The sequence below is a fragment of the Aulonocara sp. 'chitande type north' Nkhata Bay genome, linkage group LG11 (assembly GCF_057382095.1).
Source record: "Aulonocara sp. 'chitande type north' Nkhata Bay isolate Kocher_YH1m ecotype deep benthic linkage group LG11, A_spYH_male_GT1.1, whole genome shotgun sequence".
In the NCBI taxonomy this organism is placed as follows: Eukaryota; Metazoa; Chordata; class Actinopteri; order Cichliformes; family Cichlidae; genus Aulonocara; species Aulonocara sp. 'chitande type north' Nkhata Bay.
The window spans coordinates 33,225,293-33,252,046 of NC_141354.1; the positions used below are offsets into that span (position 1 = coordinate 33,225,293).

At 39.5% G+C, this 26,754-nt stretch overlaps 1 protein-coding gene across 8 annotated transcripts in view; it reads right to left on the reverse strand.

Moving 5' to 3' along the window:
- cspg5a (chondroitin sulfate proteoglycan 5a) overlaps positions 1 to 26,754 on the reverse strand; it is a 59,934-nt gene that overhangs the window by 18,653 nt on the left and 14,527 nt on the right. For all 8 annotated transcript variants that reach the window (XM_086312245.1, XM_086312242.1, XM_086312240.1 and 5 more), the window contains exons 2-3: positions 18,440 to 19,424; positions 2,505 to 2,693 (exon numbers count right to left, since the gene is read on the reverse strand). In XM_086312245.1, the coding sequence (XP_086168371.1) occupies positions 2,505 to 2,693; positions 18,440 to 19,424 (1,174 nt within the window). The remainder of the gene's footprint in view (positions 1 to 2,504; positions 2,694 to 18,439; positions 19,425 to 26,754) is intronic.

Sequence of the window (26,754 nt, forward strand, 5' to 3'; positions counted from 1 at the left end):
TGGCAAGAATTGAATAGAAGGTGGCATAACATGACTTACACAGGTACATTCATGTGAAAAGGAATGTTTTCACATGTCACTGTGCAGACCTGATTTCCTGTCCAGTACACCCTGTGATTCTAGATCCAACCTAAGCACCAATAAATCAAAATAATTAATTACTGTGTGATTTGGCAGTTTCTGACATTGCTGTAGAGGTATTTTAGTCCACACTTCTTTAAGTTGTTGCTTTAGCTCATTTAGATTTTTTAAAATTCACCTTTCCACCATTCTGTTGTAGATTTTCAGTTGTGCTTAGGATCATTGCCCGGTTTCTGACAAGCTTTATACAGAGGTCGTGATCAATTCAGTGACTGGCTGCAAAACAAGCCCAAATAACCACCCAGCGAGACATCTGCATGTCGTGATTGTGGTTATGCAGTCGCTGTACTGCTGCAGAAAAGCTGCAGTTTCACTCTTTCGTCCTTGAGCTCAGCACTGAATCTCTTTTACTTCAAATGTTCTGAGTCATTCTTTCCTGAAAACTTTGCTGTGAGATGTGAGAAGTAATTGCTGTAAAAAAAAAAAAAATACACAAGCATTTTCTGCAGCCCTGTCTCTGAGAGAGGAAGACTCGTGTTATTGTTTACCTCACCTGCCTTTCTTTTTTTACGTTTCTAATATTTTCTGTAATTCTGCTACGAGCCTCTGACATTTTACGAAATCTTCACTCTGTGATTTCAGCTCCCTTTAATCACCTCTAAACATCTAAATTAAAATGGTGCAACATTCTTAATTAAAATGTAACTTTTACAAAAAACAGAAATTGTTTCTCAAATAATATCAAGTTTGGGTTTGGGTCCCTTAAATTAATCAGAGATTGTTGTTGTAGATCAGTGCTCTCTAAAAAGAGGCAGGATCCCTCAATGGGAGGTGCTTATCATACTCATTGAAATTCTGCTGTTCTTGGTTCTTATTATTATTTTCAGTCTTTGCCGCCTGTTGATCAACATGTTTCACAGCCAAACTTCTGAAAACAATCCTGCTGCGGTTTTAAACTCTGTACTTTTTCCTTTTTCTTATTGTACACCACTGATTTCATCACTTGCTCAGACATGCTGGTCCAAGGACCTTGCGAGCTCAGATATTTCAAACAGATATTTTTTAGATTCCTTCTACCAAACTTATTTTCCCCTGTGCTCTCTCTCTGCATCAGCCGCTCTCTGTCGTTTCACACAAACACAAGCCAGGGTGGCACTTTGGCCCAACGGCAGTGCCAGCCAATAAACTGTTTTCTGGTTGAGTCATCGATGGAGGGAGTAATGTACTGCAGCTGAGACACAGCGACTGCCGAGTAGCTGATAATAAATCTGCTGCATCATATTGCCCAAAGGCCCCAGTTTTTAGTTTTGTTTGACTGATCTTTTAAAGTAAAAAAAAAATGAAGTAAGTGAAAGTTGAGTGTGGAGTTTGCAGGATACATGACAGAGGGGGTTTTATCTGTTTATTTCTTCTTCAGAATTTCCCTACTCAGCGGACTTAAACCATCTTTTATTTTGTTCTCTGGAAGCTCTTGTTTGCATTAACAAAAATATATCTAACATGCAGAGGCTGGTGGTATTGCCAGACAGAGTGAAGATAGACTAAACAACTAGATCCTTTCTTTTTTGAGCTGGATGAAGATCCAGTATTTAATAAAAATGGGAAGATAAACAACTTCCAGGTTTTTTTTAAATAAAAGGAAGATTTTGAGATTTTGGATTATTCGTTATTAGTACTGAAGAGTTAGAAGGGCAAAGATATGTATTTTTAAAGTGAACAACAGTACAAGGTGAGCTTTGCATATCAAAGGACTTGGTTGTGTCTGCCTAGCAGCACTTCTAAAGCGAAAAGTGACTTCAAATGTTACTTTGGCAAGAGCCAAGTCACCCATTCCCAAATATATAATTTAACACTTTTAAAAAAGTATTTATGAGAATCTAAATCAGGGGTGGGCAATTCCAGGCCCCGAGGGCCGGTGTCCTGCAGGTTTTAGATGTGTCCTTGAACCAACACAGCTGATTTAAATGGCTAAATTAGCTCCTCAACATGTCCTGAAGTTCTTCAGAGGCCTGGTAATGAACTAATCATGTGATTCAGGTGTGTTGGCCCAAGGTGAGATCTAAAACCTGCAGGACACCGGCCCTCGGGGCCTGGAATTGCCCACCCCTGATCTAAACTAATAAATTACTGCTACTCAGTGAATATTTTTATGTAGGATGATCATGGTTTGAATGTTTATTCAAGATGTCCTGCCCTAGTTGAAACAAAATGCATTTGTTTTTATCACTTTTTATGATCATAATTATTTACTGGTTTGTAAGAGACCAGTGCACCCTACCCATTTTGGCCCCAAAATGCTCTCACTGTCTTGTTTACCATACACACATCAGCGGTACTAATCTTTACATGCTGTTATTTTGAGGCACAAACCAAATAAGGGTAAAAAAACCCAACTTTTTTTCAGACTTTTGTCGTCTCCTCACCTGCGCTTACGCAACTTCTTATTCTCTGTCTTGAGCACGTGGAGCTTCTTGGCGAAGCACACGATGATCATGAAGAGCAGCAGGACCACCAGAGCTGAGGTGCCCACGGCCAGACACATCACCTGGAACTCAGTAACCACCGACTCGCAACGGGCACCCTTGTGCCAGATGTAGTCCTGGACGTTGCATCTGAGGCAGACAAAGAGGTTTCAGAGGACAGGTTGAGAGAGAAATTGAGTCAGGTGGAATTACATATAGAGAGTAAAATCGGGGACAAGGGGAGGAAACAGAGCAGAACAAAAAGATATGACCGGGACGATGAACAGTGAAGAATGTGAAATGAAATAAGTTGTGAGCAGAAAGGGAAGGAAAAAAGAGATCAGTGAGTTAAAATCATGTCTTACCAATTTCTGCGAGTTTTGTGTGCCTGTCAGTTTCACGTTTTAGCCAGTTACAAGTTATACATTTGGCTTTTAAGAATTATTTAATGAACACACATGCTGTGAATGCCTCCGTACTCAAAGTCTCTTCATTAAAGTTCAGGATTTCCTCTCTGCTTCTGATTATCTTTAATCAGAAACAGAGAGATGTGGGAATTCAGGAGGCTCTTTACATGCTGCCAAAAGTCCTCCAAATGTTCCACAACATGATGCGTGTTACATAAACCTTCAGCGTAAAGCCATCTACTAGAAGAGCGTTTGTCGCCGGCAGGTTTGTGAACGCTTTATTGAAAAATATACAAAGTCATCACTATGTGTGTCTGAAAATAGAAAGTGAAAAAGGAAAAACAGCCTGAGGTGATTTTTTTTATAAACACACTCGCCATCAAACAAAAACACACGCATACACAGTCAGAAAAGATATTAGCGTTTAGAACATGTAACACAAAACATATGGGCAACCATGTGTGGATGTATATTGTGTGCACACACACACGTCGACACACAAAAACACACACAGCTGCCATGCAAGTCCCAGACTCCCTTCATAGCCATTTGGCGGAGTACGGTGTCCGCCCGGGGACATAAACGACAGGGGCAGATGGCTTTGTCTACAGACTGTTTGGCGTGTGAAATGGCAATGACTATTTCACCACTTAATGAGACTGTGATGCTGCAGAGAGGCACTACCTCACTGCCACAAGTGCAAAAATGCAGATGAAAAAAGTGGAGGTTCATTTTTGCCTTAAAGGACTTTTGCTTATTATCCCAACTATGCTCAGTGATGTCTAGTTTAATTTCACCCATTTGTTTTCCTGCCAACAGTTAAATGTGGAGATCAATAGAACTAATGTGTGTGTGTGTGTGTGTGTGTGTGTGTCACAGAGCTAGAATTGTGAGGTATTAAGCTTAGCTGAGCTACCTTGGCTTTGTCTAAACTCACAGCTTGTACAAAGAAATTCTACCATTCTCATGTTTATAAAACTACATTCCAGAATAAAGAATGGTCATCATCAACCAAAAGCAGCCATTCATAATTTAATTTGTCTGATGTGTGAATTATTAACAAGCAGTCCTAAAATGGTACTGATCCATCCAAACTTTGACAACCTGTGTATAAACTTAAAAATGAACGACTCTACATATGTTGATTAGGTGTATTTCTGATATTTGGACAGTAGATTAGATTGAATGTTTCCAGTTGTTATGCTAAGCTGAGCTAATTGCATCTCTGATTTGGGTATATATGATTGCATTAACCATTTTAAACCTTCCAGGGACTCTAGATTCAGAAAAGGCCATGTTGTAACCTTAATTAATACTCGTGTGGTGACAGCTTTGGCTTTGGCTGCATCTCCGCTACTCTCTGTGTCACGTATTGTATCCATAGATCTACAGATCTACACAAACGGAGGACCATAAAAGTGATTAAAGGTGCTGGTGGTGCTCATACCCTCTGACTGAGCTCCATACATGTTAAACAGGCTTCTTTCACTGGCTCACTTCCTGTATCCTTCCTGAATCCGTGATGCTTTTATTTTGCCAGCTGAAGGAAACACTGGCAACATGCCAGGAGACGTTTTGAGTTCGTGCATGTATGCAAGAAAGAGAAGCGATGAAGCCCAATATCACTTTTTTAAAAATGTAGACTTCACTGCATTCACTCTCAGAGTGTTTCTGCATTCATACAAGTAAGAGGTTTATGTAAGATGGATAGAGGGAGGGTGTAGGTGGGGGAGAAAGGGACGGATGCATAAAGGAAGAAGGCGAGCAAGGATGTGCTAGTCACCATGGCAACCCAGCTGAGCGGCAAACAGAGCAGACGTGAGGCTGACATGCCATCAGACACATACATCTGCTCTGAGTGGTCCGGAGGGACACCATTCTGTGTTAGTGGCCAGTTCCCCGTTTATTTTTCTCCCATTCCCTCCCTCACTCCCCCTCCTGCTTCTTCACTCCTGCTGCTTGTCTTCTTAAAGATTTCTTTTCTTGTTCAGTGGCTCTCTTTCTCTCCCTTCATCTCCACCCTCATCTCTCTTGTCTCTCCTTCCTCCTCCTCCTCCTCCTGCACTTTGTCAAGCGCCTCCAGCTGAATTATGTCTCTCCTTTCAGTTTGTGCAACTGTATTTTTTTTTTACTCTTTTTTTTGACGTTAGGATTGAACACAGCAGTCCGAGTCGAATATCGTAATCTTGCTATAGTTGTAAAGGAATGAGCAAAACGAAAGCCAGCAATGACCCTATCTGTAATGAGTGTGTAGCCAAAGTCTGATCTATCTTATTCGTGTAATACACAAAAGTTCATCAACATCAAAATGAGAGAACAGAATTTAAATTTACAGCTCAGCTTGTCTCCAAAACTCCAACTGAGACAAATTCATCAATAATCAATCATTTTAATTTAGTGTGTTACCATGCTAACACTTGTTATTATGCACTCACTCTCCTGCCAACACATTCCCATTGTAGCCCATCAAATACTTTACACGTTGTGTCAGAAGCTGCTAGGACAAGGATACAAGCAAGGTGTCCTTTGGCATCGGTGCTTTGATGCACTGGCTGTGCTGATATTGAATACCAATAATTAATAATTATGTTTGAAAATGGGACAGTTCATCAACAGAGGGGCTGCAGTTGCTGTTCCTCCTTTGAGGTTTAAGTTCACGTTTTGCTACCCACACATTTAAGGCTTTAAGGACACGACACTTAATATGACACATTAACAATAATGATAAAGGAACAAGGAGAGCAATATTATTATTAATGATATCCTTTAATAATGACCAGGGCTAGGACTAGGACACTTATTTCATTGTTGCTACAACTCATCTTTCAATTCAGTTCAGTTCAATTGTATTTATGTAGGTGGTTGGAGGTTGGAGGTTATGTTGGAGGTGAGCTTCCCTCCCTCCAAGACATCTACAGGAAGCGGTGCCTGAGGAAAGCGGGGAGGATCATCAAGGACTCCAGTCACGCCAGCCATAAACTGTTCAGACTACTTCCATCAGGAAGGAGGTTCTGCAGCATCCGGTCCCGTACCAGCAGACTGAGAGACAGCTTTTTCCATCAGGCCATCAGACTGCTGAACACGTCATAGACACCTCACCTTCACTACTGGAACTTTAACATTATGCACTCCATACTGTACAGTAATGCCACTGTTTTGCACATGTCTCAACTCTGTATATTTTTATATATTTTATTTATTGTTTGCTCTATTTAATTTGTAAAATATGTGTATACACACACACACACACACACACACACACACACACACACACACGTAGAAAAATATTTAGTATACACATCCAGAAATGCATATACTATTATATATTGTACATATATTATTAGTTTCAGATGTAGCCATTCTTGTATTTTGCTTGTTTACATTATTGTATTTTGCACAACTCTGTTGCTTGCACACAAGAATTTCACTCACATGTACTGTACCAATGTACCTGCACATGTGATGTGACAATAAAAGTGATTTGATTTGATTTGATTTGAGAACCAAGATTTTGGTAAAAGTGGGACAGAAAAACTCCTTTTTAACAGGAAGAAACCTCCAGCAGTACCAGGGAGGCTCAGGGAGGGGTGGGCTAGTTGGGGTTGAGGGGAAGGACACAGAGACATGCTGTCGAAGAGAGCCATTGATTTAGGCACCAGTGCCTGTGTCTGTCTCAGAGACGTCAGTATTTGATGACCTGGGATTGAGAACGGGGCTCACTCTGTGATGTAAATAATGACTCTGTGACACAAGATATCCTCCAGAAACTTTAAGGAGATTTTAGTTTAAATTCTGATTGTGAAACAGAAGAACTAAGCTAATAGCAACATTTCTCTTATATCCAGTGTGTAAAGTATCTGAATGACTTACTCTGACAGAGGAAGGTCTTTGCCAATCAAGCCAGTACAGAAACCCATGAAATCCCGCAGTCAGCTGATGTCATTTTTGTTACTGTTGGGTTAGGAACCATGAAAAGGACCAACTGAGATGTTTGTGGGAAAATTCATGCCATCAAGACTTCAAAGCATCACGAGTAATTATTAAGTACTGAATAAAAGCCTGTTTTAAAGTTTGATTGCACTTGGAATCAATTAGGAGAAAGAAGGTAGAAAAGTAAAAAGAAATGACGGAAAGCTGAACTACCAGCTAATTCCATTGTTTTTGTGGGATGTGTTGACAGCAAGAATGACTCCGGCTTCCTCCATTAAGATTGTTGGAACACAGCTTAACAGGCTGACACAGGAGGAAATAGCTCGGCTGGCTTGGCTTGGCTGAATTTCCAAGAGAATCTTTAGGATTGAATTTCCTCCTCCAAAAGTCTCGCGTCCCCACCAGCTGAAAAGGGGTGAAATCAAACTGGAAAAGACCCTTGATCAGGGAGGAAAAAACTTTTACTGTTAAATCTCCTTCAAAAGCACCCAACTCCACTTTGGCTGAGATATGACAGACAGCCTCCCTCATTCCCAGTCCTTCCTTCTATAACACTTCCCACATATCCCACAGCCCTTCCCTTTGTGTCCCACAGCACAGTTTTTTTCCCCTCCCTAACCCATCATTATCTCCCTTGCCGCGGCTCACCACAGCCGCATTTAAAGCTACATTGTAGCCTGGCAGTAATATATCGGAGTTAGACTTGGGGCATCCTGAGCCACATTACAAAGAGCTAACAAATCCTCTCAATATTTACCTGATTATGCTGGCCTGCTGTGCTGAGTGAGGCAGACAGAGTTTTTATTTAACTTGCAGAGGATGACAACAGTGCAGAATGGCTAATAGGACCCCCTGCTAGCTTTGATAAGGAGTAATGGAGGGTGAGAATGGAGGATATGAGGGGGGTAATGAGAAAAAAGTTAGGGTAGGACAGGGAACTGTGCAAGAGCAATGGTGTCCTCGGGATTTCCATATGCTTGTTTGTCATTCACCTAGGGACCATTTTTGATCCGAGGACACCACAAGGGTTACGATCGATGGATTGGAGCCAAAAGCAGATACTGCTACTCAGATTTTGGACAAATTGTCATGCAGCTCCCATGCAATATAGCCTAACTTGCTCACCTTAAAACCAGGTAGACCCATGAAGAACTATGATAAGCATATTCAACTTTTAGCAGTTGGCATCCCGTGCTTTCTTCTGTTTTTGTTGTTTAATACCCTCCTTAAGGGAAAGTGATTATTTTGCAGAGTAAAGAGAGAACAAGCAAAGGGGAGATGCATATTTTATCAGGGTCTTTGGAAGGTTAGAGGGAGAAACAACCAAACATGTCTTATCTAAAAGAGCTGGATCTGGGGTGACAAGAGAGAGCAAAGCTGGGTGTTTCCTGAATATTTTAGCATAAGTCCCAGATTTGCATTAAAAGCTGTGCTTTTTTCAAACATTGTTTTCCTTGAAGCAAAACACATTTTCTGATGCAATAACTCCAGAATGAGTATGAAGGGAAAAACTGAGTCATTCAGAAAGAGGTGAACGTCAGGATTAAAGGCCAGCAGAGGACAGGAGAGGGCACGGCACGCTGCGTCTGAAAACTATAAAACATAAGCTTTGATACTGGCTCTGAAACAAAACTTTGAGTTTCTGTTATTGAATGAAAACAAACATTCTCATTTTCCTAAGGGCTCTAGGAAGGTTCAGACAGAGGACAGGATTATAAAACTGGAGCTGGTTTTAAAACGTTGACGGAAAGAGCGAGGAAACACTGGATGCAAAGAGAATCTCATCAGACTAGAAATTTAATTAAGACAGAGAGTAAAAGTTCACGGCTTCTTGGTTTTGTTTTACCAAGGAAATTATGTTTGAATGGGCTAGAATCAAGTAGGGTACATGAAAAATACCCTTGACTTCACCAGCGCACTCAAAGACTTTACCCTCTGTATGTACAGGACTCTGCTTTCTGTGTAGTCAGAAACACCTCAGTCCAATCAAGAATTGTTGCTCTGATCTGAGTTTCTTTGATTTCCAAATACAACCACTTCTTAGTTAACTTGCACAGTTTTTTTAAATACTTGACACAAAGGCTATTCTATTCTATTCTATTCTATTCTATTCTATTCTATTCTATTCTATTCTATTCTCATTCATCTGTCTGAAGAAAGTTGTTTGAAGGTTGTCAGGCTGTAGAATGAATCTAAAATCAATCAAACACGTCCTTGCGGGTACTGAATGACACATAAAGTCCCATTTCAGATTAAATCTATCTACATATATAAACATACTAAGTGTTATAAAGTGGGACAGATAAGTCTTCATTTAGACAGTTAACAGTTAATATTTGGTGTGTGGTTACCAAATTATGGTGCTAAAACCTTTGTTGAGGCTTACCTAGTTTCTAACTTCCCCGCCATAGTCCTAGAACATGAGCAATGTCTCGACAACTGTAGTTTATAGAAAATCTTTCTGATCTTGGCTCAATGGAATTAGCTATATCGAGCTTTTCATACACATATACAATGACAGAATCGGTAATCTCTAAGAGTTGGTCTTGAGTTTGGATGTTTTCTATGTTTTGTTCTTGTAACAGTAACAAAGACTTATTTGACTCATAAATGCTTTTAGATCTTCTGCTTTCTCTCCACCTGAGCACCGGCTTCTGATTAAAAAAAAGAGTAGGTTATTTAGCCCAACTTTACACTGTTTCAATAAACTGTTGTGATATTTGTGTGCAACACCATGCAGCTGAAAGCGTTTACACCTTTCACCACTTACTGGCTTTTCTGCTGTTGTTTTAATCACATGAGACACTAGATAATCAGATAGGAGACAATGAAAAATAAAACTGATTATTAAGAAGGGAGCTCTCTGCAACAACTCAAAAAATAAAAGAGATAAATGAACAAAGAGACACTGTTTTTGTAATCCCGGCCACTTTGGTTTATTAATGTGCATTGTTGTATTATTTCAGGTCAGATGCTTTTTCTCTTTATTAGCCATCCACTTAGAGTTCCCTGAGGCATCACATCATCTGCAGTACATTCAAAACAAACCAGCTTAAATAAAATATCACCACATCGGCTTCCATTATGCAGATGAAACCATTATAGCCTCATTAGCAGCCACAGAGGGTTAAAAACTGGACCATTCAATCATCCAGCGAAGGTAAATCCTTGAACTGAAAACAGAACGGGATTTGAAATGTCACAACACGATCAATGTATTACATTTAGCTTAAAAAATTTCAGAAACAGTGTTGTTTAGAGGCATTGTGCTGGACGACATTGCTCCAATTTTAGGGTAAAGCTAGGCAAGGACGCACATATATTGGTGCATATGCTTGCCTGCTTGGAACATCTAAATATAAACACCCAATTAAGCACATTCAGTTGGCTTGTCACATTTACATATCATTTTCTGCAGAGTTGCTTGACTGTAAGTACTCAGCTTCCTGCTATTATAAATAAACTGAGGCTGCTTAATGTTGCAAATGAGTCACTCAGCACAGAGCTGCAGATATGATTGTAACCAAAACCTATTTACATAAAACCCCTGTATCCCTGGAGAGCACCCACGCAACACTATAAACTGCAAACCAATTACAGATTTGCAGATGTGTCCCATGTCACACTAACTATAGGAATTACGTGGGGGATGTGTGCATTGAAAGCTTCTGTGTGTGTGACCCTGAGAGGAATACAGTAAATTAGATCAAACGATGCTCTGGGTTTCCCAAACAGGCTGACAAATGGATTCATCTTAATGCAATTAAATAATGAAATGAAAAAATGAAATGTTGGTGAACAGATAACAAAATCCACTTACAACCACTAATGTAGAGAGGAGATCGGACCCAGCATTTATTTCTGCTGAACTTGACCATTTCAGTGCAGATAGTGTTGTTAGTATAGCTGAGAATAAAAATAGATAGCTTGAACCTTTGGCAGCCAAATCCAACCCACCTTATGTTTATGTCTTAAAGAGTCTAAGATGAAGCACTAACCATACTAGCTGAGCTACATTGAGCACTGTGGCTCCAAGATTATAAGCAAAACCTATTTTGTGGGGATATAAACATATGAAACCTGCATTACATTTGATTCATCTCACAGCTGATTCAGGCTACTAAACTCTCTAACTGGATTTTCTCACAGTTTTTGTTTTTTTAGGTTTATATGACTGCAGATGGTTTTGATTTTATTGGATTTTTGCTAAAAAAAAAACAAAAAAAAAACAAAAAACCCAACAACAACAACAACAACAAAAACCAGCAGGTGTGCAATCACATTTTTACCTCTTTGGCATTTTTACTTCATTTTTTCAATTGTAGTAAAGTGTCGTGATTATATTCTTAAATCACAACTTCTTTTGCAATTCAATCATCTTTTTGAGCATCTGGTTGGATTTTGTGGAAAGGGGGAAAACTATGATAGAGCACAAAAAAATGCAGGAGAGACTATTTTATTTATTTATTTATTTATTTTTTACAATTCTTTCAAAATAAGAGCATGCAGAAACCAAAACAGAGACAGAGAGATATGATGGACTCTGAACAGTGATTAATAGATTAGAAAAAAACCTGGATTGGAATTGTTTGTGTGTGTGTGTGTGTGTGTCTGTTTGCATTTCTGTGTACACACAAGCTAATAATCGAAACATAGCTAACCTGCAGCTAGACAAACCTGGCCAAAAACAAATTTGTGAATATGTATGCGTGTGTGCAGCCAGCGATTCATTATGTCAGACAAGATTTTTGGCAAAAACAAACTGTGTCTGTTAATGCGTGCGTGTCTTTTTTCCCTGGCGTTCTCCTCAGCTGTAAATCTCCTGTGTGTTTGAACTCCGAGCTGCTTCCATGACCCCCACGCTCTGTGACTCTGAGGTGATCCCTCATGCACCCATAATCCAGTGTGTGAGAGCATTTGAGTGTTTGTGTGCATCTAAGTGGGTATTTTGTATGTTTCCATGTCCTGATCATGAAATCTTAAATGAATGCAAACTGCTGTTGGTTCTCAAAACCTCACTTAATTATATCAAGCTGCAAGACGCACACACAGACACACATACACTAGTAAACTCGACCTGGCTCGCCCAAGTCGTTTCCATACTGGCAAACATTATAAGGTTCTGACTCATTCTCTCAGTCAGTTTCCCCTCCACCTCCTCTTGTTTTCTCTGTCCACTTCTCCCTTTATATCTGTCTCCTTTTTATTTCATGCCGATAGTTTCTCGCTCTGTTTTTCCCTGATCACTCTTTTGATTTCCTTTGTATGTCACTTTCTTTCTCCTTCCATTAATCTGCTTTCCCTACCACAAGCAGAACATAAACACTCTCTCCTCTCCTCTCTTTCTCTTTCCCTGATGCATACCCTCACTCTTCACTCCCTCAGATTTCTCATCTGTTTCTCCGAATATGGTCCTTTCAGTCCTGCAGCTCCAGAGGAGAAGGCAATTTATGGCACTAATGCTGTCAGATCCCATCAGTCAGGAGGACAAGGGAAGCCAGCACCGGAGATGCCTCAGATAGCTTAAAAAACAAGATATCACATTGCAGTATGTTTATAACGACTGAGGTTTAGAGTTAACATCTCACAAAATGAAAGCAGTCACAAATGCATGTACAAACTGAAGGCCATGTAAGAATCTAATTTGCTTAAACAGAGTAAACTTGACCAATAAAAATGTGATTTTAGTTGAAAAGAAAATGACAGCTCTGACATGTGGTGTCTCAGCTTGCTACAGACAGGCGAGTGCGAGTGTGTGTCCAAGACAGCTCAGGCTGCAGTGGAGCTGAAACTTCTCAGGAACTTCCATCTGGTGCCGTTTTTGTTGTTAATGAAACATCTCCAATCTTCAGTATTTATCACGTAAAATATATATTTACATCCTTACATTGACCTTGACTCTGAAGTACAAATATACAGCATAAAAAAGGGATATTCTAAGCAGAAAAGGCTAAAATATATCAACTTTTAGTCTATGGTATTGATCAAACTACTGCTTCCTATAAATCCCAGTCATGGAACTTCACTGAAGGCCCAGCTATGCTGAATTGCACATATTTTATTAGAAACTCTGCTTTCATTACACACAAGTCGTTAATGTTAATGTTTAGTTAATTTCCATTGTTGAATACCACCTGGGACATCTGCTGTTAGATGCTGTTCAAATTTTGCGCTGTGTGTGAAATTACCTCCATGACCACACAAAAGTATAAATGATTCAGTCATTTATTAGTGTGTGCCACACATTATTGCATTATTTGAAATGCAGCAATTTAGGCCCACAGCACTTTTCTGTAAAAGCAGAAAACTAGCCTAAGATAAGGAACAAGATCAAAACTGGGGGACGTCTTTGTTATTAGGCAATAGTGCTGTGAAACAGTGCATCAGCATATCAAGCTGCAGCCAACAGTTTTCAAAAGCTGTGACATCCCTTTTAACGAGTAAACTCAATAGAGTGCCCATTCAAAGTCATTCTACCAGCAGTAGCTGTTCTGTCTGTGTTTCATTCAGTGAAATGTATACTTTGCCTTATTATTATTTGCTAAATATTAATAAAAAGTATAAATTTAGAAACTGTTCAATAGCAGTCATCCATATTCTAAACTGTTTATACAGGTCAGGGTCACTAGTCGGGTAGAGGTTACCAAGCAACCATTCATAGTCACATCCTAACCTACAGCCAGTGTAGAATAGAGAAAGAGACAACCTATGCAGACACGGGGAGAACGTGCAAACACCACACAGAAAGGGATGGTGAATTGGTGCATTTGAACAGATGATTTTCTTGCTTAAAGAGGTAAACAATGCTAACCACTGCAGTGCAGCCCATACCTACAAACACTGATGATGAAAATGGAAAGCTTTGCACCTCTGCAGGTATGTAATTCTATCTTTAAAAGAGATATGATGGGCATGTCTGAGGTCAGTAAAACACACTTCAAAGGGTCGTGAGTTTTACTGCAGAGGGTCAAAGGTCCAAACATTCATCCCCCTGTAATTGAATTGGCTCCATGTCCAGCTCCAACTCCAACACACATGCACAGAAATGTACACCACACACACATACACACAATTAGAAACATACACGCAAACCTAGTCACATGTGTAATCAGACGCACACACAGACAAATATATTGGTCCTCATCTGTGCCAGCGCTCTATTGACCCACATTGAGCTTTTGCCCAGCAGTCAAACGCCTCTCAGTATCTCTCAGCCCTCATCTGACTCACTCTCAGGAGGTTCATCAGTGCTACTATCTGCTGACTGAAGCCCAAAATCTGCCCTAAATATCTGGATCACACTGTCCGCTTAGCAAGAGTTTTTCAGCATCGCTGAGTGAGCTTTGCTCCATTTCCCATTCAGTCAATGATATTTGTAATCTGTTGATTTCATGCAACAGAGATGATTATTTCAGTCGTGCTCGGTCCGTAATGGCTTTTTTCTTTTAGGGTTTTAGGTTTTATTGATTTGGAAATTACTATACTAAAAGCAGGTAAAATACTTGAGATTAAGTCTATGTTGTAATTCTCTGAGAGCCAAATTGACACTTGTTTGCATGATGTTTGCATGACGTCTGCGAATATATATAATAATAGTTTTTATTCAGTAGGTTAAGCTTTAATTTACTGCAGGTTTTAAGAAGAACTGATCAAGTTGAAGTAAAGCATGTGCTCAAACTCATGGTTTCTATGCCTGAGTGTCCTTGAGCATCTGTGCGACATATATTTGAAAACCTGCTCATGCCTGTGAAGGTTCGTATGGACCACTGTATGGACGTCTAAGTGCAGCCCAAAATCTGAGGCTACATGGGATGCGTATGTGCCTGAAAAGTAAACTGGATGCTTGTTGTGTGTACAATACTTATGTCCTGTTGTTTATACTGTACATTGACAATCACAAAACAGAGCATCACTTCCTGTTGCTGTCAGGAGGTTGCCATTGTGTTGTCTAGTGCACATGTGTTGAACGTATTCTTCTAGAAACACCTGTGATTGTAGTATAGAAATATGTATTCACCCAATTTTTTCATATCGAGATCAAATTTGGTGAACTATAAATGTGAATTGTCTGTGAAGGTTCTCAGTCATCCAGGTCATCGTAGTCAAAGGATGAATGAGAAAAGATAAATTTGAATTAGCATCATTCCATAAAAGCAACGGTGACCTTTAAGGACTTAGTACGGTGAGACCGTCCAGAGACAATGCAACCCAGGATTTACAGCTGTGGTGCACCATCCACTTTTGCATATTGTGAACTGATGTGCATCATGAGACATACTGTTCAATAATCATGGCCAGTCAGTCTCCAGAAATAGATCCATTTATAAAGTTAATTGTCTACTTAGCAACCATACCAGAGAGACAGCTAAGTGACATTTAGCAGTGACTGACTCGTCAAGCTCATAATACCACATCTAAATCTGAATTTACATCAACCACATACTGACTACTTGATTGATTCCTGAATCATCCCCAGTAATAAAAATATATATAAAAATACTTGAAATTTAAATACTTGGGATGGGTTTTGTTCTGTTAAGTAACTTTGATGCAGCGTCATTCAAACCAGACATTAAATCAATCGTCTCCTCTTTACAACACCACTACCTGCAATACATTTATTTCAGGAAAGTGAGGTAAACAACAGCTAAGAAAGAAGTCATGACCAAATGGGATAAAAGGCAGTCAGTCCCACATTGATGAGATGTGATGTGGTCCATTAAGTTAAAGTAAGCTGAGGGGATAAATCGCTGACCTTGTTGCTTTAATGAAGGTAAATCTGGGCTTTTTATTCACAATGTTACATTTTTGTTGGAGTGCATACAGAGTTTTGTGAGTGTGTTTGGTGTGTGTGAATGAGAGCAACATTTTGAGTTCCAGTGGTGGAGCTGATCACCATTGTGCATAAATTTGCATGTCAATCAATGCAGCTGTTCAGCAACTAGAAGTAGCTTCTCACCGATTAGTTGATTCCTTTCATAATTAAGGGAAAATGTGTGTAAAATCACAGACGAGCCACCATCAGAGATCATTGGTGTGCTGTGGTTGATTTTTGTTTTTGGTGTAGCTGTTTTCCTTTTAACTGTTTTAGTTAGTAGCTGCTTACAAATCACAGAATCTCTGTTTGTTTGTTTATTTGTTTGTTTGTTTTTTAATATATCACAGAAGAGAAAAATGCAAAATTTTATGATGAAATCATTAAACTTCAACTATAGACACACAAATTTTGAAAGTTCATACAATTAACCTTTTGCAAGCTGCCTTGACAACGCTGACCTTTGAGTGAACGAGGCATCAAAGAGTTCAAAACTGAGAAGTCTGATGCAGATTAGTGGCTGTGCTGCATCAAGAAACAGTCATGGTTATGAAGACTGTAACAAAAAGCATATCCTTTAAATATAGTGAAGAAACTTTAGTGCCCCTGCTAGTAAGTTTAAAATGCCAGAATAAAATACACACATTAAGAAAATGAGGTGTTCGAGTGTGCTGTTGTGTCAGCAGTTAGCTCGTCAAATATTAAATGTACAGTCATATTAAAGCAAGCAAGAGCAACAAAAACTGCACAAGAAATGATTACAATTATTGCATGATGAAAGAAAATACTCAGTGCAGAGTAGGTGTAAGCACAGAGAATTTGATAATGCATGATTAATATAGCATATTAATAATTAATAATTATTAATTAAGTATATTAATCTTGAGCTGCATCGACTGTGCTGCGGTAATAGTGCCTGTTTCAAGTTACATAAATGCAAGCTTACCACAGCTGCAGTGCTGCATATCGGCCGATCTCAGTACCAGCCAACATGCGCTGATGAGGGTCCACCTGGCCCACCAAGTACAGCAGCGTTACTAAATGTACCCGTGTTTAAATGCATGAATAGTTAAGTATTTGTTTTTCAAAATAAATGGATAAATAATAACATATAATATAATAAAAATTAAAATAAAATAAAATATTAGGTGATCAACAGCCTCAAAGACTTCATTTATTGCATACTGAAAAGTACTTAATAATATAAAGATGAAAAAGAGGTCAAAACAATTCTCTCTTTAAAGTAGGTGCACAATGCGGGTATAAATGCAGTGAAAATAATTCTGTATGATTAATTGTATGATTAAAGTATATTAAGTTTGAGCTGCACTATAAATAATATAATAATTGATTGAGTGATTGATTGATCATACTTTATTCATCCCGAGGGAAATTGGGATGTGATTGGATTGTGGTAATGCCTTTGTTGAGTTGTATAAACCCAAGCATACCACAGCTGCAGTGTTGCATATCAGCTGATCTCAGTCCAGTGTCAAGTTTTAACGCATTTTTGTGAACTTGCCTTCTCTAAAACAAACCACAATTTATTTTCTTAATCATAACCAAATAGTTTTAGCGCCTGATTCTGACCAAACTATGAAAGCTAAAGTGAAAACAAAACTAAACCAAACCAAAACTCCCACAAGGGACATGATGTGGTCTCCTAGTTGACAGCTGTGTGATCTATATCATCGTCACTCCAATTTCTCCAGTCTCCAGAGCTGTGTGTAACAGCACAAACACCAAAGCCTTACCTTATGTTTTTGTTCTAATCAACATGTTAATTGAGACTCTTTGAGGATCCTAGAAAGCTTTTCAGAGCTGGAGTGAGGGCTGTGAACAGCTGTCTGTGTTTTTCAAAAGTCAGTTTTGTTTTCTGAAAAGCAAACCCTTAGTTTGGCGCACAAAGCCGGGGCTGGAATGAATCTTACTATTCAGAACTCAGTCATTTTAAATGTGAAATGATTTTGCCCTCATCTGAATGTGGACAGGACTACAAGGCAATGTTTTGATCCACAGATGCTCTCTGATAGTTGACGTTCAGTGCTCACATTGACCTGAAAATACTCAGTGGCTTACATTAAATTTTCATAAATGATGCACTTAATCCGTTTGACTTTTGACCTCCACCTAGATTCGCCTCCACAGCAACCCCATTGGACTGAGTCCCGAGGAAAGTTATTAATGCAGTGTGTAGCTGATGCCCGAGAAGCTAGTTGTAATGTAATGACACAGAACTGGTCCTAAATATGAGATCCTAAATTTAAGATAGCATCTAATTTACAGTTTGTTATATACATCTGAGAGAGTCTTTGTATGTGTTTACAAAACTTTGCCTTCAACTTTATGCATGTGTGTTCATAAAATCCTGTTTATTAGAGTCTGTGCAAAGTCCAGCTCTGGCAAATGGGGGGCCATTCCCTCATAAAATGCTCTTAAAATGCATTGTTTTTTATTTTGTTTCTGAGCTTTTCCACATGTTTCTAACCAAAAAGCAGAAAACTAAATCAGAAGTTTGCTGAAGCTCCATTCAGCCTATCAGATAACACATTTATTTGTTTATTTTTTAACACAGTCGCAAATAAGTTAACCCGTTTAAGCCTCACACAGCTACATTTGTATTAAGTGGGTGATATTTTTGAGGCAGGTTAAAGCACACTAACAGAACCTGCTGAGTGGTTTGGTCTTGTTTCATATAGTGTTTGTATAGGCTGGTGTGACTGAGTGATCGTCATGTGTCATACCTGCAGAAAACCTCCACGCCATCCAGCTGGTAACACTGTCCTCCATTGAAGCAATAGTTGGGCAGCATGTCACACTGCGAGCGGCAACTTCCGTTTATCATCTGGTAGCCCACACGGCATCCATTTGGTAAGGCCGCTGGAGGGGCTACCACAGGGTCTTTTGGTACTGGAGCTCTTGCACCAGGAAATGACCCCCCAGGGAAGAATGAGCCAGACCCGGGAAGCTGTGGCTTGGAACGAGCAGGAGACCCAGCAGCAAGTCGGAGATCTTCATCGGTGTCATAAGCATCAGTTGTGGTGCTGTAGGTGTACTCATCAGCAGTGGGGGATACACCGTCGTCATAGGGTGTAAGATAGTCGTAAGTATCTGGCATTGCCCAGGAGGTTGTGTCGCCACCTTGCAGCTCATGGGCCAGTGATGAAGGTGAGGCGGGGGCGAGGTCTAGGTTGCGCCCACGAGAAGAGGGGTCAAAGAAGTCCACGTGGAGGACATCAGGGTTAGAGGGGTTAGTGGCGGCTGGGGGTGGGGCAGCGGTTGTGGTGAAAAGGTGGTCCAGGTCGAACACAGCTGTGTCCTTGGCATGGATCCAAGGTGGGTCAGTGTGTGGCTGACGCTCCTCTTCATCATCATCCTCCTCCTTGCCCTCGTCAACTCCCTGTTTGCGTGGGTTGCTAGGCAACAGATGCTCCGTCTCAGCTGAGTCGGGGCTGAGCTGTGGTGGAGTAGCCACACTGGCATCTTCTACTGTGGAAACCACCGTTTCACCAAACATGCCACTACTCTGCTCCTCCTCCTCGCCGCCACGGGGGATACGGCCAGCCCTTGGGGTCACGGTGCTGACTGGCTCAGGGGTGGCTGGGCTATTTATTCCAGTTACCACAGCAAACATTTTGTTGACTTTGATTGGCCCTTCCTCTTCATTAAGCAGGGAGGTGACATTGGACGCACTATCCGGCTCAGTGACATTGATCCCAACAGCGTTTCCTGCAAAGACACAGAAAGAGGTGTAAAGTAAACAGAAGGGAATTTTGGAATAGCAAAGAATTCCCACTTTCTGAACTCTCTGGAAGACGCCACTTGCAAAATCATCCAGAGTGAAGAGGCCCAAAAGTGTAAAATAGATGATCTAAAAAAAGAAAATTCTAATAGTTTTAGTTTTCAGTTCAGAGACAAGGAATGTGGTTGAGTTTGTTAATTTTTTATGTGGGTTTAAAATGTAGTAAAAAGTTTTTACTAAGTAACATTTGGTAACAGCACTACAAGCTACTTTTTGATATTTTGCATTTTAATTTCACACAATACTTGATCAGAAGCCATCTGACAGACGTCATTTTTGACCACCTTAGCTGCTTCTCTTGCACAGCCTAAGTTTCTGGTGTGATTTAACTACCAATAGCATCTCTTGAAGTCATCATTTGAAAAAAAGGTGCCTTCAAGTTAATAAGTCATAATTCCACATTAGCAGAGTGCAACCTTTTCTCTCAGCAAAATCCGCTTCACTGCAAGAAAAAACAAATGGACATCTGTATTATTTCATTTCAGTTTAATCATATGATCAACACTGCAAAAACGAAAATAAAATACAGTTCTTCTGTCAAAAGCAGGTGTAAGCAATTTAGCCATTTAGCCCCCTTTAACTCTTATTCACTCATTACTACATCTACAGCGGCCTCTATGTGAACTGCAGCCAAAGCTGTCAATCGACTCTGTTAGCATTTGAAAAGTGGCCCATGGGAAACGCCGCCTTACATAAATATCACTCTGCATTATGAATATTCAAGCCATTATGCATGAATTTCTTTTTGAAACTGTGAGCAGAGTCATGCTTCAGTACCGCTTGAATGAAAACATAGAGTTTAATGAGGTGAAAACAATTTAGCTCCCGAAAAGAGACAAATTTGCATCATTAAAAACCTTTTAACCCTCCAATTAACCTATTTCTATGAAACATAGCTGCTTTGACTTGTAGGACCTAAACTGTATGATTCTGACGCTGAGTGACTGCATTATTAACAGTGACTGAGAAATTCCATAAAATACACTTTAAAAAAAAACAATGATCAAACTATGTTAATATTCCTTTTTTGGATATGTTTGTACTGCTGACTAAAAGGTGATGATAACCTCAATTCCCCGAGGATCCCGAAAGCCCCAAACCCTCTGAGCATGTTTTGATTTTTGGATGATTTAATTCACAAATATTTGAACCACTTTGTCACAACTTCAGCAAATAACCCCATTTTTATTAGCTCATTATAAGGCTCTGTGCTCTACATGTATTCCTACACTAAGTTGTCCTTAATTAAATTATAACAAAAGAGGCCCAACAGGAAATTTGTGCTCATGGACCCCCAACAGGTTAATCCGGCTGCAGTTACCACAGATTATTAATTTAAAGCCAAAACTGCAGTTTTCAAATTTCTTTTGTTATCATCTGGACCACTGTGTACCAACATCAGAGAAAGCTGTGCTCTAAGACAGGTTAAAACAAACTCCTATTACCAGTGTAGTTCCTCTAAATTCCAATGCAACAATGGGTTTAATGACCACCATGTTATACGTTATATGCAGCATACCTGCTTAGAGTAGAGATGGACCAATCCGATATTACATATCGCTATCGGTCCGATACTGACGTAAATTACTGGATCGGATATTGGAGAGAAATAAAAAATGTAATCCGATCCATTAAATATCAAAAAAGCACCTCACAAAACTTGCAACATGGCGTAACTCGGCTCATAACCATAGCACGTCAGAGCAGTGTGCTCACGTGATAGAGCGGCTGTGTGTATTTGTAGCCTCCCTACCAAACCGGCATTTCATCTCCGAGGAAGTTATCCCAGAGAGAAGTAAAGCAAGTGTGTAAGTTCATCTCTGAATGTTTGTAAAGCATTCCAGCGTTAAGCTTAACAACCGATTTATGGAGCGCCTCTTCTCTCTCCTTCCCTCTCCTGTTGCTACTTCAATCATGAAACTGATCAATGATCAGCTGATCGGCTTTTCTGTCGCAAGTCCATCTCTCTTCTTTGTTTTTGGCCCACTTTGCACCAGAAAGAGGAAACCAGCGGCTGAACAGCAGCAGCACGTTTAACCTTGATAAGCTATTGTTAGAATGTATTTAATATTACTTTCTACACCAGGATCCTTTTCTATGCAGCTGACAACTGGTAACTGTGCAGGGGCGGATCTAGCAAAGTTTAGCCAGGGGGGCCGATAGGGTATGAACAGGGAAAAGGGGGGCACAAAGACATACTTTTCTTTCTTATTCTCATTTAAAATGTCTAGCTTTTAATAAATAATTATCTGAATCTTACACCCAAAGTTTTAATCTGATGTAAAATATATAGAAGTCCATTACTGTATATAGTAACTGTTAAGTCTAATAAACCCTAGTAAGCTATAGTACTTTTTCCTTTGGGAAGGTACCATCTGTGCAGTCTGCAATTCTGTTGAAGAAAGATGTTGAATCTATTTAATTATTCTTGAAAAATAATTTATTTCTCTGTATTTTTTTTCCACACTGCATCAAATTAAAGTTGATTACGTTGATTAAGCATCATGAGGTGGAGGGTGGGGGGTGGTTCCCTATTTTTTTTTTTTTGCTGGGAGTTTGAAACCCTATTAATTAGGTTGCTTAATATTTCTGTTAAATACTCTTTAAAATACCAGAATAGGAAGGATGGAGTAGGTTTAAGTTTATTAGATTGATCATTTTAGCTGAACTATGAAATATTTTGGGTGCAGTGTATTTTTTACATACAGGTATAACAGAATAGCTTTAGTGTTGTTGTTTATTTAAACTTGAGTATGAACTTATACAAAATGCAGCAAGATATTAAAAAAACAGTTTTATTGATTAAAAAACACTATATCGGATTCATATCGGTATCGGCAGATATCCAAATTTATGATATCGGTATCGGTATCGGACATAAAAAAGTGGTATCGTGCCATCTCTACCTTAGAGATTTTTACATCTGACAATCAGAAAGCTTTTAAGGTAGTTAAATAACCTTGATGAGATGAACTGTGCTGATAAAAAAGCCAAATCAACATCCAAAAGGTGGAAACTATCTTTTTCACCTCATGCAGTAACTTTGCCTTAAATAAAGCTCCCCTTTATGACCTGGCTTGTGAAACAGCCTTAGCTAATAAAAACTCGTGTGCATCCAGAAATAGAAGAAAAATGCTGATCCCAAATAAGCCGTGACATCAGAACTATTACTATGAAATATTAAACCATCAAGGGACTGAAACAGGGGTTGGGAACAGATCACCGAAAACATCACCATCTTTTTGTATGTGACCTGGCCCTGTAAGCAAAGCAGCACAAAGTGAATGCTTATTTATGGGTATCTAACACCAATGTACTCTGCCTATCACCAGGAAGAGGCTTAAAATCAGATCATGGGAACACAAATATTGGCAACGTAACAAGAAAAACTGAAGGAAATGCAACATCTGTTGTTAACTTCTGGATGGATGCAAACTGCATTTCGTTGCCCTGTACCTGTGCATGTGCAATGACAATAAAGTTGAATTCTAATTCTAATTCTAATTAACTACATACATATTCAATAATGATTCAGCTGGTCCTGTTTGCGCTTTCCAGAGAATTTAAGTTTCACAAACCAGTGATCCACACAGTGACTTCACATGCGGAGCTTATTTGTCATTACAGAACGAACAGAGTGGGCTCAAGGAGGCTGGCTAGTAAAACAAATCAAAACGAGGCATGATTGGCTGTATCCTTATCCTTTGGTCGATTACTTCATCCGAGGGTGGCTTGTTGAGTCATGCAGAAAGCTGCTTTGCTGCCGCTCCCTCTTTGGATTAAAAGAATAATTCACTAATGTCTCTGAATGGTGAGGAGCTGGGATTAGGGATTACAGGACTAGAGAATGGAAGGGATTTGGGGGTGCCCTGCAGGGGGGAGGTGATGATCTTGGGGAGACTCAGACAAGACAATGTCTCGACAGCTGTAAGAAAACTGTAACCTAAATTTGTAGTGTAACATGCCATTTATACCGTAAATCATAATGAAACATTGCACTTCATTTTCAGAATGAGTATGTGCCAGTTCTTTCCAGTAAACCAATCACAGAGAACCTCCCAACTGATCTCAAACATAGAAGTAATGTTCTCGACATGACTCTTACCGACTGACACGTTCAGCCGTCAGTTGGTAAATAGTGGAATTTTTTTCACTAACGTCTCTGCTACTATATCTCCTGCTAGTTTTGCTATAAGCCACTAATTGATAATGAAGTGTTTTAATAGAAATTTACATTGGAAAACTGTTTCTTTTAGGCAGGTAGTAGTTTTATTCGGAGGAAAAAAAGATAAATGAATAATGATAAATAAATAAAATGGCTCTTCAGTCTCTTTTGGCAGAGACACAAGTCATATCAGGCTGTGACTCAGACTAAATTTGTTACGGCGATGGTTTGATTTAGTACTCTAGTTTATTACATTTTCCTAGATCCAACTTTCTGCTCAAATGCAATAGTAATGGTTCCAGTCAAAAATATTTTTCCATGTTAAGACGATAAGATTTCCTAATTAACTGACTACTGTATCAGAGACCAAGGCCTAGTCAGCTTCAATAGAAAAGAAAACATTATGCACAATGAGTTTTTAATAAGCACAAGATATTAAAAAGGTCTTCTGCATGACATATTTATCTGAAGAGAGATCATATCTGCTTTATAAGAAAAGATCGTATCAGCCTGGAGTTTAATATTAATATTGAGTCTGACTGCAATATTCACCATTTATTATCTGCACTCATAAAAAGGACTGACATCACATTTATGTAACCTGTTTTGGGCATGCACTAATTCAAGTCACCAAAGTTGAGTCACCAATGATCCCCACACAGTGAATAAATGCACTGTTGGTCCTGTAAGGAGCTTTGGCTAACAGCCTCCTCCAAAAAGCATATGTGAGGATATCTGCGAGGATCTTTGCTGACTGCTGTTAATCTCAGATGGTGAGGCTGTGGGCATTTTAATCTCTAAACGTTTTCCTGAACACTCGGTGTTATCTCCACTTACACAGCGAGAAGTTCGTTAAATCTCATTGCCACCAAAATTTTATGACTATGACGAGATGTCTGACCAAAGCAAACACACGCCCTTAGATAGTCAGAAGCTGCAATCTAATAGTGGCGTCACTTCACAAGTGCAGAAAAAAAAGAAACATCTGGCTACTGAATATTTTGGTAGAGAAAAAGATTAAAATATCTGAAAATTGTAACTGCCCAAATGACATGTTTAATTATTGAAAAATTACCACAAAATTACAAATAATGAGCCTTGAATATGATAAATAAATTAAAAAATTAATAAAATATGAAAACTGTAGAGATAGACTGGCAAATTTATGATTTATAATTAAAAATATCACATCAGCACACATAAGTATAGGACCATAATTCACCTGACTATGTCACTTCAAGTTTAAAGCTGCAATATCATGAGATTGGGGCCTGTTGTATGTAAGTTCAGTGTGCGGTCTTATCATGCTTCTGGGATCGTGAAAACCTGCAGATACTCCCTCAGACTCACAATTATATTCACTGTATAGTAAACAAGATCACACAGTATGTTCAAAGACGCAATACACTGCACTAAAACAAACTAATCCAAATAAGCGCACGTGCGTAAGGCTCCTTCCAAGCGGTCCTGTCATCATTAGGCAGTAGGCTGTCACATCAGCTGCAAGGTATTTGACAGGTGGAAGCCTTCAGTTTATTCAAAGATTCTTTTCTGGCGCTGCAACATTGAGCTGCATCTTTGAAGCTGCGGTCATTCTGGGGCTAATCCCTCCAGCAGTCCCTCAATGTACTGCTGTTTAACACATCAACTGAGCAGCCAGGGGATAATATGCCAAAACCACAATCTCTCTATTGCTCCCTCACACACATTAAAGAAATGGGCTTCACAGTAACTACACAAAAACATTTTACATGCCTAATATTTGATGCTCACTAGAAAATTAGGATTTAAGATGCGTGCATAAACACACTGCCTTTCGTTTGCTTCCCATATCTCGTGCTCTTTGTCTACACACACCTGATGGGAATAGACTCACCGCATGACAGCTTGTCCACATGAGCACAATATCTGAGACAGACAGACAGTATTCGACATAACATACTCCTCCTTTAGCTGCTGCAACAAACCTGATGAATACAAACCGTACAGGCTGAGAAGCAGACAGTAATGGCTACAGCACAACCGTAGATAATGACAGCAGGGTGATGGTGAGAGATGATGACAAGGGAAGAGAAGTAACACAGTGACAGAGGGAGGGGGGGGGGGGGGGGGGGGGGAGCTCAAAGAAAAACTAAGGGAGGGGGTGACAGTGTGAGGGATGGAGTGAGATGGTGAAAAAGCCAAAGTAAGAGTGACAAAGAGAGAGAGAGAGGAGGATACTTTCATGGTCTATGAAATACTCTTGGAGTTTTACTCTCACTATGTCTGTCAGTAGCCAAAGTGAAAAAAGTACACTGCAAAGATCTCCTATCCACTCTGTACTGTCAGCTGTCAGTCACCTTAAATCTAACACTGTTTCTGCTGGATAATATTACAGTATGCTTCTGGTTCAACAGGCAGTGCTTAAAGACCACTGGTGTGTGCATGCTTGACAGCATTTGCAATTGGTACCATTCAACTTACACAAAATTGCATTAAGTCTCCAAGAGGTTGAACTACTATGATCAGATCAGATCCAGAGTCTGTGACGTGTTTTGGAAGAATATGTACATTTTAGTTTCTAGTTCCACATTTAATATTCAGCTGTAGTCAACTGTACTATCAGTGCTTTGCAGTATCATAGGTACACAGGTCTCCACAAACATGTTGAATTAGCAGGGTGATTTGTCGTAGGCTTTCACCGACAGTAATTGCAAGGAGTCGTGACAGGCATGACCGAGCCTTTAGGACAAACATCTCTAATGACTTGTCACTTTGTTACCATACGGGATGTAAAACAGCACTGACATAATTCTGTTGTGAGATATGAGTAATGACAGGACATTACGGAAACTGGATCTTAACATTGCTTCATTCTTGGCAGCTGTTTATGAGCCAGAAAAGCGTCATTCTGAATAAAAATGGAGGATGGGTGGAGCACAAAAATTACCGAAGCTGAGGCTGGCGTCGTGCCAGTCTCAAAAATTTTGGAGCTTGTCATTTGACAGTTTTTAGTGGAATAGAATAGAATAGATCTTTTTCCGTCACTGTTATAAGCACAGTGAAACACAGTATAAGTCTGATTTGTAGGATTCAAAGAAAGAAATGAGTTC